Source organism: Pseudochaenichthys georgianus, chromosome 16 (genome assembly GCF_902827115.2).
Source record: "Pseudochaenichthys georgianus chromosome 16, fPseGeo1.2, whole genome shotgun sequence".
Lineage (NCBI taxonomy): Eukaryota > Metazoa > Chordata > Actinopteri > Perciformes > Channichthyidae > Pseudochaenichthys > Pseudochaenichthys georgianus.
This window is the reverse complement of record NC_047518.2, coordinates 7,117,657-7,131,544: the sequence shown is the minus strand read 5'-3', so window position 1 is coordinate 7,131,544 and position 13,888 is coordinate 7,117,657. Positions and strand designations below refer to the sequence as shown.

The window sequence follows — 13,888 nt, the reverse complement described above, 5'->3', positions numbered from 1 at the left end:
ATCTAAGAACAAAGAAGAGTGTGTTGGAGTTGGTATATACATCCCAGACATTATGTTACAAAAAGGTTCGATGAAAAAACTAGGAATTAAATAAGATGGCTAGAGTCACCAAAAATGTATCCTTAGGTGCTTTTATTAACACCAACGTGCTGAAAAAACACAAAGTAACAAGGATTGTACAGGAAGAAATCAAAACCCTGCTATATACATACAGGTCGAGGACATATAACTGGTACCTCTCTGCTCTACCGCCACAGTCAGACTCCCCTCAAAGCACTTGTGGCCAGGGTTTTATACATGTTAAGCCCCATAGGACAATCCACTATTTATACCCCTAACCAATGTCATTCTAATCTACAAACACATTCACAATGCAAGACAAATTCCCCAAACACACCAAATCAAAATAGGTCAACATATTATATCTTTCTGACCACAGAAGCCCCAAACAATAACATTTTTACTTGCAAGAAAAGTGCCACCCGCGCCCATGCACTACATGGTATGCTCCAATTGCGCATAGGTGTTCCCACTGATTGAGCCTCTACTTAAGGCTGCTTCTTTCTGTGGCTCTGTTTAGCCTATGCATCCAGTGTAGTCCTTTGACCCAACATTACATGACCTGGAAGGTATTGAAGAAATAAGCTCATTTTTCCATCAAAATATTAATATAAAAATATTTAGAGTGTTAAAATGCAATAAAAAGAGGTGTGTCCTATTCAGCCAGTGTAGTTATTTGACCCAGCCCTGATTTTGAGTGAATCGGTCACATGACCTGGAAGGTATTGAAGAAATAAGCTCATTTTTCCATCAAATTATTAATATAAAATATTTAGAGTATTAAAATGCAATAAAAAGTGGTGTGTCTTATGCAGCCAGTGTAGTCCTTTGACCCAACATTGATTTTGAGTAAATCGGTCACATGACCTGGAAGGTATTGAAGAAATAAGCTAATTTTTCCATCAAATTATTAATACAAAATATTTAGAGTATTAAAATGCAATAAAAAGTGGTGTGTCCTATGCAGCCAGTGTAGTCCTTTGACCCAACATTGATTTTGAGTGAATCGGTCACATGACCTGGAAGGTATTGAAGAAATAAGCTAATTTTTCCATCAAATTATTAATATAAAATATTTAGAGTATTAAAATGCAATAAAAAGTGGTGTGTCTTATGCAGCCACTGTAGTCTTTTGACCCAACATTGATTTTGAGTAAATCGGTCACATGACCTGGGAGGTATTGAAGAAATAAGCTCATTTTTCCATCAAATTATTAATATAAAATATTTAGAGTATTAAAATGCAATAAAAAGTGGTGTGTCCTATGCATCCAGTGTAGTCCTTTGACCCAACATTGATTTTGAGTAAATCGGTCACATGACCTGGAAGGTATTGAAGAAATAAGCAAATGTTTCCATCAAAATATTAATATAAAATATTTAGAGTATTAAAATGTAATAAAAAGTGGTGTATGATATTTGTCTGATATGATATGATGCAGCAAAGACATGTATGCAATATCATTAAAACGTTATGCCTTTGGCAACATGTTGAAAAGATTTGACAATATAAATAAATGACACCACCACCATTCTTTTTTATAATTTCTTATTATTTGCAATGCCGTAACATAATTAAGAACACAATATATACACGTTATTACAATACTTTCTATATATATAACCCATACATATACACACACACATACATCCATACACATAAACACAATAATAATAAAGCAGAATAGACCGGCAAAGAAACCTTAAACATTAGCCAACAATTTGTGCCAAAGATAACATTATATACACTAAACTCTCTTAACAATTATGTATGTGACTATGTGTGTGCGATTTTACTCTCTCCATTCAAAGTCAGCGATGTTGGTGATCAATGAAAGCACCTTCGGATTGACTGACTGCTGTTTCTTTGAAGCGTTCCTCTCCCTTTTAGTCCCCTTGTCCGGATTGATTTTGAAAAGGCACCTGTTAAGACAGAAGTACACTTAAATGTAGTGCTACAAACAATAGTTTTTATAATTACAAATTCTGTGGATGATACGGCCATTAATTGTCTTCACACTTATACAGCTTGAAGTCAAAGGGCAATACTACTCTTAAATTGACTGTTATGATCATATCTGTACATTTAAAGCATTGGTTTGAAAAGAGTTCTGTTCTATAAAGTTGTCACTTGGCATCACTATCACACTGGACAGTATCGCAGCAGGTCTGTAAACAGGAGCAAATACTTGAGGTCATTTGAGTGTGGTAGCTACGAGTGCCATCTTGAGAGGTTTGTGTAACTGGGGCAGATGAGGTGCGTGTCAGCAGCAGAGTGAGCGGTGTAAAAGCATCTTAGTTAACCAAAATAAGTATTAATGTGTTTGTTCACTGCAATAATACCGGGTTTTGGTGCAAGAAATAGTTGCTTCTTCCTTGTCAGATTCCGTTGTCATCAGGTGCTGACACTCACGCAAAGCCTCTATAGACCACACACATACACTAAGCCTGCTCCATGGCTGTATTACTGTGCTGTTGATATGAATAAGTTAAGGAAATCAACCGCTACCAAGAATCTTGTGTGTTCTTACCGACACCCCAAAGTGCAAGTCACTCCGAGTGAAACCTTCCCCCATACAGTCCTAGCTGAATCCCTATTCAATAGGACTCCTTGAAAACGATTCCTTTTTCCAAATAACTTAATTGGTTTTCTTTTTTTTGTCGACAAAGGGCCCTCTTTCTGTCATTTTCATTGAGCTGAAGTAAACATACCACCGATTGGCTAAGAGTGAGTTTGGGCTTTTAGGGAGGAGCTAAAGCACACCACTGCAAAGGAAAGGGGTACGCTGAATTTACATCGCAAGACAGAACTAGAGCATAATGCAAAACAGAATGCAGCGCAATAATCTTTTTATCTCGATTATCTTGTATTGTCAGGAGCACTTATCGTGTGTCAGGAATGTGCACAATCCTCTACTCTGTGGCTTAAGATGGAATGAGTTAGAATAATTACGATTCAAGTCTTACCTCTGCAAGAACTCCAGGGTACCTCCCAGTTCTGTGGGATAGCTGATGTTGAGGCAGTAATATGCTGCAAACATCAGTGTCAGGGCGTCAACAACATTTGGGACACTGCCATTGACGATGGTCTGGTCGACGGCGACCATGAAGTGTCCAGCTGTCAGGGGAGAACTCCCTGTAGAAAAATTACAAAAAAATTATAAATGCAAAAAATATTTGGTGCAGATTGTTCATATTTGTTTGTACTGGTGATCATATGGCCAATTGCATTTATAGAATTGTGAGCTCCTGCAGCTTTCTTTTCTTTCTTAAGTGTTTCTTAATGTTAACAGTAGAAGATGGCACATCTTAAAGGGATAGTTTGGGTGTTTAAAGTGGGGTTGTATAAGGTACTTAGCCATAGTCAGTGTATTACCGAGAGTAGATGATTTCGGTATGCCCCGAGTTTGGAGATGCAGACAGGAGCAACCGCATGGAAGCAAAGCGATGTTCTGCTCTGCACAGGGTCAGCAGCAGAACATATTGTAGCCACCTTAAAGAAAGGCCCTCCTAAAAATATCGCACGCTATATTTTGAATATTTTCGTGTGTTTACTTTGCCATAAGACAGCCCTTTTTAGGGAACTGAAGCTGTTGTATGCATCTATACTCTCGCCAAAGCAACCTTTGGAAAGTTTGTTTTTGTTATTGTGATTCACCAAAGTCACACAATAGCACAAACAAACTAAGCGATTGAGGCAGCAGCAGACAAGCAACTCCAGTGTTCTGTGAGGTTAAATTATTGTTTTTTGTCTGGTGGCTTTGATGAGAACATAGATGGCGACATCGGTTCTCTGTAAGAAACAGACAGTATAGCTGTGTCATGGCAAGGTAAACCAGCAAAATGTTCTAAATATATCATGCACTTAACTAATTTTTTTTGTGAGCCTTTCTTTTATGCGTCTTAAATATGTTTTGCTGCCGACCCCATCCACCTCAGTACATTGATTTGCTTCTGTGCGGTAATTCCTGTCTGCATCTCCAAACTGGGGGAATGCCGACCATCATCTACTGTGGCCGTAATACACTGACTATGGATAAGTACCTCATACAACCCCACTTCAAAACATCCGGTCTGAGTGTCTGTATTTAGGCTATCCACTTCATTGTAGACTTATTGTAGGAGCTTTAAACTTCCAACATTTGAAAATAAATAATAATAATTCACACCCTCACCAAAACGTATGCCATTTGTATTAACACAGCCAAATGATGGGAACATTTAAAATATTCCAAGCCAATGTAGCCATGCACAAGGATTAAAAGGCGGGGGAATAATAAGAATCATACCACACACAACGATGCATGGTGAGCTTGGCAGGTCATCAACTTCCGATGGCAGACAAGTTTCATCAACTTTCAGGAACATCTTGGCCTGGTCTTCATTGAAATGCCTCAAAAGAAGCATCAGACATCCGGGAAGATCAGCATCTAGATGCCTTGCTTTGGCTATTTCCATGTCTGATAGGATGTCCTCTATTTTGCTCTTCTTCTCACGGGACATGAGGTATGACACAACTCTTCTACATTTGCTTGACATAGCTTCTTTGTCAACATCCATACCTGTGAGTTCTTTGAAGTGAGCCATCATGCCGCACATCTCAAACAGATATGGCCAGTCTCTTAGCAGAACCGGGGTTTCCATTCCCTTTATGATATCACTTCTCTGAGTGTAGAATGTTGCCACCATTTTCTCCTCAATCCTTTTGGTGTCCTTGCTCCTCGTTATGTGCATGTTCTTTAATTCTAATTTGAACTGTTCTTGAGTCTCCCCAGTTTCACCTGGTGGTGGTCGCTGTGGCTGCCAATTAATACACCCATAGGTATCGAGTCTCATTGTCTTGGGAGGTTGGTCTTCACCCTCACTTGCGCTTGTTGCCTTTCTTTTTAAGAAAAGGGAGGTTGTTCCCCTTTTTAAATTGTCCACTCTGCTCTGCAGCTGCTTGGTTAGAGAGTCATAACCGCTACCTACAACTATGTCTTCAATGTAGTCTCGAAATGACATTGGATACATTAAAACCATCTCCCTGGCAATTTCACTTAGGTGTTTTTTTCCTGGCATAGGGCAGATGGTTAGGATCTCCCCTGCGATCAGGCGAATCACCTCACGCCTCTCACATCCTGTTGGTCGCTCGTTGTTTACAAGCTTTCTTGTTATCTCTGATGGCATTTTACTCCAGGGGATCTCAAAATTGAAGTGCCAGTTATTGTTCAATGGAGTTCGTCTATGCAGAGTTGAGGTAGACGGGGCACTTGAGGTAGACGGGGCGCTTGAGGTAGACGGGGCGCTTGAAGTAGACAGTGGAGAGTTGGAATAGTCTGCAGAGTATTCGCCTGCAAAGGGAACCAAATGATATACAAATGGTGATTAAATACATTTTTGCATTTATTATTGGCCCTAAACATAATATTTCTACAACGCACAGAACATTCTTGATAGATTTTGGCTATACTAGATGTGACTCTCGTCATGCATCTCATAAACCTCTATTGTTTTAAAAATCTCTATAAACCTGGTCACAGAGCTCAATCAAATAGTTTATCTTACAACTGGTTTGATGCCTACACCTGGCCTATGGGTAAAATGAAAATATTTCAGAGGAGATAAAGTAAAAGCAGGCATCGACCAGGTACCAGGTTTTTAATAGGTGGGGAAGCAGTAGGGCTTGGCGATATATCTACTGTTTAAACCAGTGGTCGCCAACCAGTCGATCGCGAGTGTGATTATGGAGCCTTCATTGTAACAGTAATTCAGATGCAATTAGCCTATAAAAGGCCTCAAATTGGAAGCCCGTCTTTTTCACTCAATTCTGCAATAGGTAGATCTCACCTTTCACCTAGGCCAAGGTCGGTGATCTTGGGCTTAAAAAGGTTGGCGACCACTGGTTTAAGGTATATCGATATAAGATGAAACAATACCATATATATCGATATAGTTTGATGTTCTGTTGCATAACCTGTTTTCTCTGTAAAGCTGTGCCAGTGTGTTTGCCTCTCTTCTCTGACACTCTGCGCGACCTCCCCCTCCCTTATTTTGGTTGGAGTGCAGCAAAGCAGGAGTTAGTCCTGGACTGAGGGACTGACTAGAATGATAACGTTGCTAAGTGATGAAGTTACTCCATTGGTCGAAGTGAGTTATAACTTTAGACCATCAGCCGACAGTGATTCTGCTGGTTATGTCGCCTCCGCGATCAATCAGCTGATCAACTTCCTCAATACACACGCAGATGTTTTTTTTCCTGTAGGACTATGACATTTATTTTTTCCTGTATACCATTTTTATAAAGTCATTTATATTTTCTCATACATACTTGCGGGTGAATAGTCTCTGCGTGGATTTTCACTTCTCATTATTGTTCTTGGTGTGGCCATAGGTGTTTCTGTCTCAGCTCTGGGAGGCGGGTCAGGAATCCCACTGGCATCGTTTTCAGCTGGATAAAAGACACAAAATAGGAATTAGGCCTGCTATCATGTTTTCTCATTACAAAGCTTGTTTTGCAAGACCACAATATTACAATTCGGATGATCTCAAATGTAGTGAGGATGTTGTGCTTTTATTTTCAACATTAAAAAGAAACATCGTTTTTACAACTCACAAATAAGTATACTTACATAAACTTTAACACTGGCAATCAGTTTTCTAGCGTCGATTGGCCTCATGACGTTTTTGAGATCTGCCTCGATGAGATATTTCAGGTCTTCCAGGGTGTCCACTCCCATTTGTTGAAGAGCCTCCAACACCAGCTCGTTTGTACTTGAGTTTGGCAGCACAGAGCTAATGAAGCCAGCTACAAGATCACCCTCTGCATCATCCATAACTCAAAACAGAATAATAAAATTAAAAATAAGCCTGCAATACGGAGAGAGAACACCAAGAGGGGAGCATGTAACAACTACCAATAGTAATCCAACAACAGTTCTCTGTTTTGCTATGAACAGTAATAGAGTGCCACAGTTATCTAATGACAGTAAACGTAAATAGCAGTAACAATAATTAGTAATAGTAAATAGTAGAAATAGTAGAAATAGTAAATCAACTGTCATGCTCCATAGCAATCTCAAAGTAATCCAATGACAGTAACCGTAAATATCAGTAACAATGATTAGTAATAGTAAATAGTATTATTTAAAAGTAGTAATAGTAAATGGTAATAGTAAAAAGTAGTAATAGTAAATCAACTGTTTTGCTCCATAGCAATCCAACAGTTATCCAACAATAAATCCCCATACGTGTTTTTTACGATGGTATTCCAACAGAAGCTTTCCATTTATTACAACACATTAGGGAGTTGTTGACCTATTACAGACATATGATCTTAGCCCTGATTTCAAGCATTTAAGGACCTCCTGTGCCAAGTTCAACACACTCTAGTTTTCCATAGTCTGTAGGGTAACCATGCTTATATTACCTGATACAGCTCTTACAGGCGCAGCTCGCCATAAAAACACTCATTGTCATGTATCCCCCTTACTCTGTATCTACTATGCTGTGTTTGAGAGAAATGACTCTAGTTCCACAAAGAGCATAAGCAGGCAATGGATAGTAATCCAATAATAGCTCTCCATTTATGCACCTCATGCCCCCACTTGCTGTGTGAATCTCATATAGTCCCAAGTCTGGTAAATATGATGAACCATGAGGTGTTACAAGGAAGTACACATTCTTATTGTCCATTATTAACACGAGTTCTATTTGTGCAAACTTTGTTGGCATGCCAGGACCGATGCACAGAAAGAAGCTCTTTCTGTAAAGAGTGCCTTTCCACTGTATCTCAGTAGACACTACACGATCACAGTCCCCAGGAAAGCTTGCTTCTACTGCACTGCGTACTGCATCACTGTACAACTCTGCATGGAAAGGGGTGGATTGCTTCACTTGCAAAGTAGGAGCAAAGACGGAACTTGAGCTTAGATAGGTTTGCAGAAGTTGGTGGCTATTTGCAAGTGTCTGGCACACATTTTTGAAGTTTTGGGTTCTTCGCACACATCTTTTGAAGTAAGAATGCTTGCTTTCAAATCTCATTGTCCACAATCTTATGAGTGGGCCAAACTTGAGTATCAAAGCAGGATAGTGGACAATATAATGGTGCTTTGGTTTGAGTTTTTGATCAGGAAACATCTCTTTTCTTGTCTCTAGATACTCCACAATGAGAACATTGAGCAAAGCAACTTGAGAGAGAGATATTGTAGGGGCACATATTAATTCCACAATTTCTTTCAGTTGGACTGTCAGCTGCCATACCGGATCATCTGTGTCTGGGATCTTTTCACCTATTATAATAGGAAGAAGTCTCAGGAGAGACCAGTTCTCTGCTGCCTGGCCACCTATTTTAACTCCCTTTTCAACTACCACTGAGGGAGTAGAAGCAGCATCAGATCCCTGATAGCTAAACTGCGCGATTCTCCGGTTTAGCTGACTGTAGGTGAAGAATTTCTTAACTTTTACAAAGTACTTGATGTAAATAGCCAAGTCATATGCCACAATTCCTTCAAACACATCATGACCAATACACGGTGGGAGACCAGGCTGACAGACGTGAAAGTAGGTGAGGGAATTGAAAACAGAGTCAAATTTCAAACCTCTGCTTTCTGTCGGGTCACCACATTGTAGCTCTTCTACTGCCTCATTGTAGTTTTGCACTGTTCGAGGTGGGGCACCTTTCTGAAGATCTTCAAGCTCCCTTCTAGTTACAAGGCAATATCTACAGAAGTAAGTGGAGGTACTGAAATTCTCTGTGAAACCTCCGATACTGTGAGACCCCAAATTATCTCCAGCAATGCAAAGAATACTTGCCTTAACAACCTGCCCAGATATCACAAGCCCATTTGTCTCCAGGTCCTTGATATCTGACAGCATCGTGGAGAAAACTTTTTCCTGGCCAAAATATTTAAAATCTACCTCTCTACACAAAAGCAAAAGCTGTAAATGTTCAACCATGGAACGATACATCGGGTCAAAGTTGGCCAGTGTGAAGTAAACCCCAAGTACCTTGTATTTTTTTTTTGCTGACCCAAGAGGATTAACAATCTCAAAGGCATCTTGATACAGTATGATTTTTAGACGTATACCTGACTCCATGAACAGTGCATTACACTTGTATACAGAGCCATCTCTTACATCATTTAGAACATGTGCAGAAGTGTCATCTACCGACTTGGTACATTCTTGCCACACAATAGGGTCTTTAAGCAAAGTCTCCAAAGTCTTTTTTATGGGGATATACTGAGCAAATCGTTCCTTTTGATTTTCATCAGTGCCTAAACTAATAGCTTGAGGATGCACATAAGAGAAGTTTGTCTGAAAATATTGCCTTCTCAAATACTCAGTAGAGAGTGCACGGCTACAGGGTGCATGCAAACTAGTGTCAGTTAAACTTGTCAAGACATCTTTGATTTCTGACTGTGTCAAGTTGGTATTAGCTTGCAGGGCACCTTTCATTTGATTTCCTGTGTACTGGTGACACACACTATTGAGAGTGTTTACTTGTTCCACAATCATCTGAATAGTGGAGGAAGGTACAAGGTACTTAGCCTGCAACTTCATGTAAAACATACACACATTTCTCATATATAACCCTTTCATATCAGCAGGGTCCAGGGTATCCATAGGTTCGTCATGTTCAAAAACATCTGACTGACTGTGAGCAACATCCGAGTAATTGCTAGGCAAAGAGTCAACAAAATGCGAAGCCGAAACTTGCACAGATGTAGCATTTTTATGTTTTCTAGAAACGTGTGTAGCAAAAGAGGACCTAATTGAAAAGGCTTTGCCACAACCTTTGAATGGACACTGCACTTCTTCTTTCTTTGAAACATGAGTCTTCAAATGATCTAAAAGATCTTTCAGATCAACGCATTGTTTCTGGCAATGACGATTTTCACATTTCAGCGGCCCATTTACTGTTTCACATAGTGAAACAGATGATTGTCTATGGTGGCGATAAATGTGACTTTTAAAAGAATTATATTTTGCAAACTTTAATTTGCACCCAACTATGCAACAGGCATATTGACCATGTGCTTCATTTTTGTGTAATTCTTGATGACTCACATATCCCTTCACTGTTAGGATAGCAAAGCCACATGTAGGACATGTGAAAGAATTGATCAAACTTGTCATATTGTCTTACTTTAGGATCTCTGGCTGCTTATTATTGCTGTTAGCCAACGTTGAAATTCCTTGTATAGCAGCAAACAGCTGAGGGAGAAAAGAGACAAGTTTGCATATGGTTAGTTACAAATAACTTAAATAACACAGCACCAGCTTTAAGCACAGTAATACCACTTTAACTGAGATTTGTATATATATATATATTAGGGCTGTCAGTCGATTAAAATAGTTAATCGCGATTAATCGCACATTTTTTACCTGTTCTAAATGTACCTTAGAGGGATCTTTTTCAAGTTTTTAATAGTCTTATCATATGAGTGGACAAATATGCTTTATGCAAATGTTTGTTTCATTTGAACAATGACAAATATTCTCATGAATATTCTCAACACAACAACCTCTGAACATTACAAATATTCACCTCAATTCAACCTGGAACCTCTCTCATACAATGTGTGTGTGTGTGTGTGTGTGTGTGTGTGTGTGTGTGTGTGTGTGTGTGTGTGTGTGTGTGTGCGCGCGCACTGTGATGGGTCGTTGGAGCTATGTGCAACTCAAGGCATATGCTCGAACAAGAGCTGCAATCATGTTGCGCACATCTGTGCTGAGTGTGCTGACTTCTCCTACAATGTCCCGCTGTCTGGCTTCCTGCATAAAGTCAAGTGCTCGGCGCAGTTGTGGCAAAATGCCGCTCCTCTGTTTTCATTGAAACAGCTCTAATATCCGTTAGCGCAGCTTGCTAGCACCAGATGCTAACAACAACAACAATACACGTAAGGTGTGCGCGTTCTCGCTCGCGCCGCACATAAACCTCCCGATGGCCAGTCCGGGCCTGCCGGTGAGTGTGGAAGTGTGGTCTGCCACAAGCGGGAGGCAGGAGCGGGGCTGTCAGCATCAGCTTGTAGATGGTATTTTAAACTCGATGCGCTTTGAAACATACGTTAATCGCGTTAAAATAATTAGTGGCGTTAATATTTGTTTGCGTTAACGCCATTGACAGCCCTAATGATAATACTTTTCTACTTTTACTTGAGTAACATTTTGAATGCACGACTTTTACTTTAACAGAGTATTCCTGCACTCTGGTACTTCTACTCAAGTACACGATCTGAGTACTTCTACTTTTACTCCAGTACAAGATCTGAGTACTTCTACTTTGACTCCAGTACAAGATCTATCTGAGTACTTCTACTTTTAATCGAGTACAAGACCTATACTACACAGTAGGGCTGTGCAATGAATCGTATTTTAATCGCGATTACGATTATGGCTTGCGACGATTATGAAAACAGCATAATTGACAAAATACGATTATTTTGCTGGGTGCGCGTTCGCCCCTCCCTGAAAGCCCACTCGGCCACGTGGGAGTGACATGTGTTGTGAGTGTTCAGCGCGAGCGAAGATGTCAGAACAAGAGCAGCAACTCGTTAAAAAGAAGGGTAAAACTATTTCCACTATTTGCAAGTACTTTGCCATTACATTTCACATCGCTAAAGATATGTGCCCAGTTAGCACTGTTAGCAACCAGGGCTTTAAGCAACTTGTCAACACGTTGGACAAGCGTTACGCGATGCCGTCTCGGTATTATTTCAGCAGGTCTGCGCTGCCTGCACTATATGACAAATGCCGTGGGGAAGTTGAGAGAGATGTGGCTTCAGCTGACTACTTTGCTACCACAACAGACCTATGGTCCAGCCGAGGGGTGCCCAACCAGTCGATCGCGAGATGTGTCTAAAAATAGAACAACAATATTCTGTTTTATCGTTAATGTCCTGTAACATAATCTTCCTGTGCCAGAATAATGCACTTGAACGCATCAAAGCTTTGTGATTGGCCGGCGTCACCCCATGTGTCGGGGCGTGGCTGAGGGTCTTCAGTACAGGTGGCTTGTCACCTGCCTGCGCTCATCTCTGAAACCAGACCATGTAAACAGGCTGGTGTTTCTTGCAAACAATCTTTAAGAGATGACATGAGCAGCCCTACCAGCATTTGCCATGGTGGCCTAAACATTTTTATTTGGTCTTAAATTGTAGTTCAACATTTATTTCCTGTTACTTCTGGACCATGACGGTTGGCCAGCCTTCAACGTTTAACTGAGTGGAATATGTTGAATATGTTTTACCAACATGTTGGCTATATGTTAAGGAGTTGTCAGTATGTTGTGACAGTGCACTGCATCATATTTGATTTAATTTATTTTGGTCTAATTTATTTTATTTATCATATTAATATATGTTTAGTATGGTTTTGGAAGTGCGCTCCAACATATTTGTTGATCTGGTTTATTGGTAAAATATTATTTGTTTTAAAGTTCAATAAATGGTCAATGAATAATCGTCAAAATAATCGTGATATCAATTATTGACCCAAATAATCGTGATTATGATTTTTGCCATAATCGCACAGCCCTACTACACAGTGACAATGTATGCTAGTTAGCTACTTTTCAGTCCACATCACGCTCAAGCTTCATTATAATATATAACACAAAAGTAACGTGTGTAACGGGTCACAACCATAAGTGACCTGTTAAATTATTAAATTACCAAGAAAATCTTTAATTTATAACTAATATTTATTTATACACATGTTTAACTCCGTTACACGTGGCGCATAACACCTCGTGGCCGCAGATTACTCCGGGTCCCAGACCCGCAGGTCTAGCAGGCCCCCCCCCATAAACCAACAATATTTTTATTGCAGATCTACATGAATCACACAAACAATCTATTTTGGATTCAAAACGGCGAAAAGTGTCACGTTTGCATCCCTGTAAAGTACCGTAACGATACCCATCCATTGTCTAGCTAGCTCAGCTGCTACCTAGCTACCATAACGTTAGCTAACATTACTTACTTTGTTTTCGGTCGTTAATCAAAATGAACACCATAGCTAGGACTTTGACGTTTGCAATGTTTTGAGTTGTATGTTTTGTATCCGTTGATAAATAGTTTTAACGTTACCTCTCAAAATGCTGCTTCCTCTCCCGGCTGGCGATGTGCTGTGTATTCAGAGAGAGCCGCGTGGCATGTGGTTACTGCGTGGTCTGTGGCTTTGCGCATGCTCTGTGCGTACATTAGCGCATGGTCTCTGCCTGGTTTCTGCGTGCCTGGGTCACATCCATGGCCTGGGTGCAGCAGATCTCGTCTCTGATTGGCTGCAAATCGATTGCCCTGAAAATGCTTTGATGTAGATGTGTCGTTTGCTGGCTCCTCCGATCTTTGTATTATTTTAAGAATTCGTAACACCACACCATGAACATTCATTTAAAAGTAAAACAAATATGATGGCGGGCAAACTATTTACATTATAATTATAATTTGTTTGTTCTTTGGATTGTATTTTCCTAATTTACAAAATGACAATGTAACTAGACGATACATAATAAAACAAACACTGAAGGCCTACGAAAGATACAAGCAAATGATGTTATAAGAATGTCTTTATCGTCCATTTATTCTTTTAAATTGAGAATAGTGTACTAATAACTAATGTTGGTGAACATTTATATAAAGTTGATTATGATCAGGAATATCCCATCTGTACTTTGGTGCCCTGTCCCAGGTACAATTTAAGGTATTAATCAATGTGTACATATAGTTTACTATCATTTTTAGTCATGCACTGTAGGCTACTGCCTTCCTGATTGCTTTATTTTTGAGAAACCTATTCTGCACCTACCTTGGTTTTAAGAGAGTCCAATACCCTATGAGACTGT

The 13,888-nt window shown here is 39.8% G+C and overlaps 1 protein-coding gene and 1 long non-coding RNA gene across 2 annotated transcripts; both read right to left on the bottom strand.

Annotated features, from left to right (window-relative positions):
• Positions 1–1,629: 1,629 nt before the first annotated feature.
• Positions 1,630–5,245, bottom strand: LOC117460365 (uncharacterized). The gene is made up of 3 exons (XM_071206121.1): positions 4,350–5,245; positions 3,028–3,196; positions 1,630–1,983 (listed from the first exon to the last, which is right to left on the bottom strand). Exons 1-3 carry the CDS (start codon positions 5,227–5,229, stop codon positions 1,854–1,856), a joined length of 1,179 nt encoding a protein of 392 aa, XP_071062222.1. The 5' UTR covers positions 5,230–5,245; the 3' UTR covers positions 1,630–1,853.
• A 1,546-nt stretch (positions 5,246–6,791) lies between these two features.
• Positions 6,792–13,194, bottom strand: LOC117460615 (uncharacterized). Its single transcript, XR_004553651.1, has 3 exons — positions 13,134–13,194; positions 10,190–10,257; positions 6,792–6,877 (listed from the first exon to the last, which is right to left on the bottom strand). It is a non-coding gene; the product is annotated as an uncharacterized lncRNA (long non-coding RNA).
• Between the last annotated feature and the right edge of the window lie 694 nt (positions 13,195–13,888).

Bases quoted from the DNA above. Each gene is read 5' to 3' on its own strand.
- LOC117460365 (XM_071206121.1), bottom strand. From the start codon at position 5,229: ATGCCATCAGAGATAACAAGAAAGCTTGTAAACAACGAGCGACCAACA. The intron at 3,197-4,349 runs GTATGATTCTTA...ATTTTTCTACAG, and splicing joins ACCATGCATCGTTGTGTGTG to GGAGTTCTCCCCTGACAGCT. The intron at 1,984-3,027 runs GTAAGACTTGAA...CTGTCTTAACAG, and splicing joins ACCCTGGAGTTCTTGCAGAG to GTGCCTTTTCAAAATCAATC.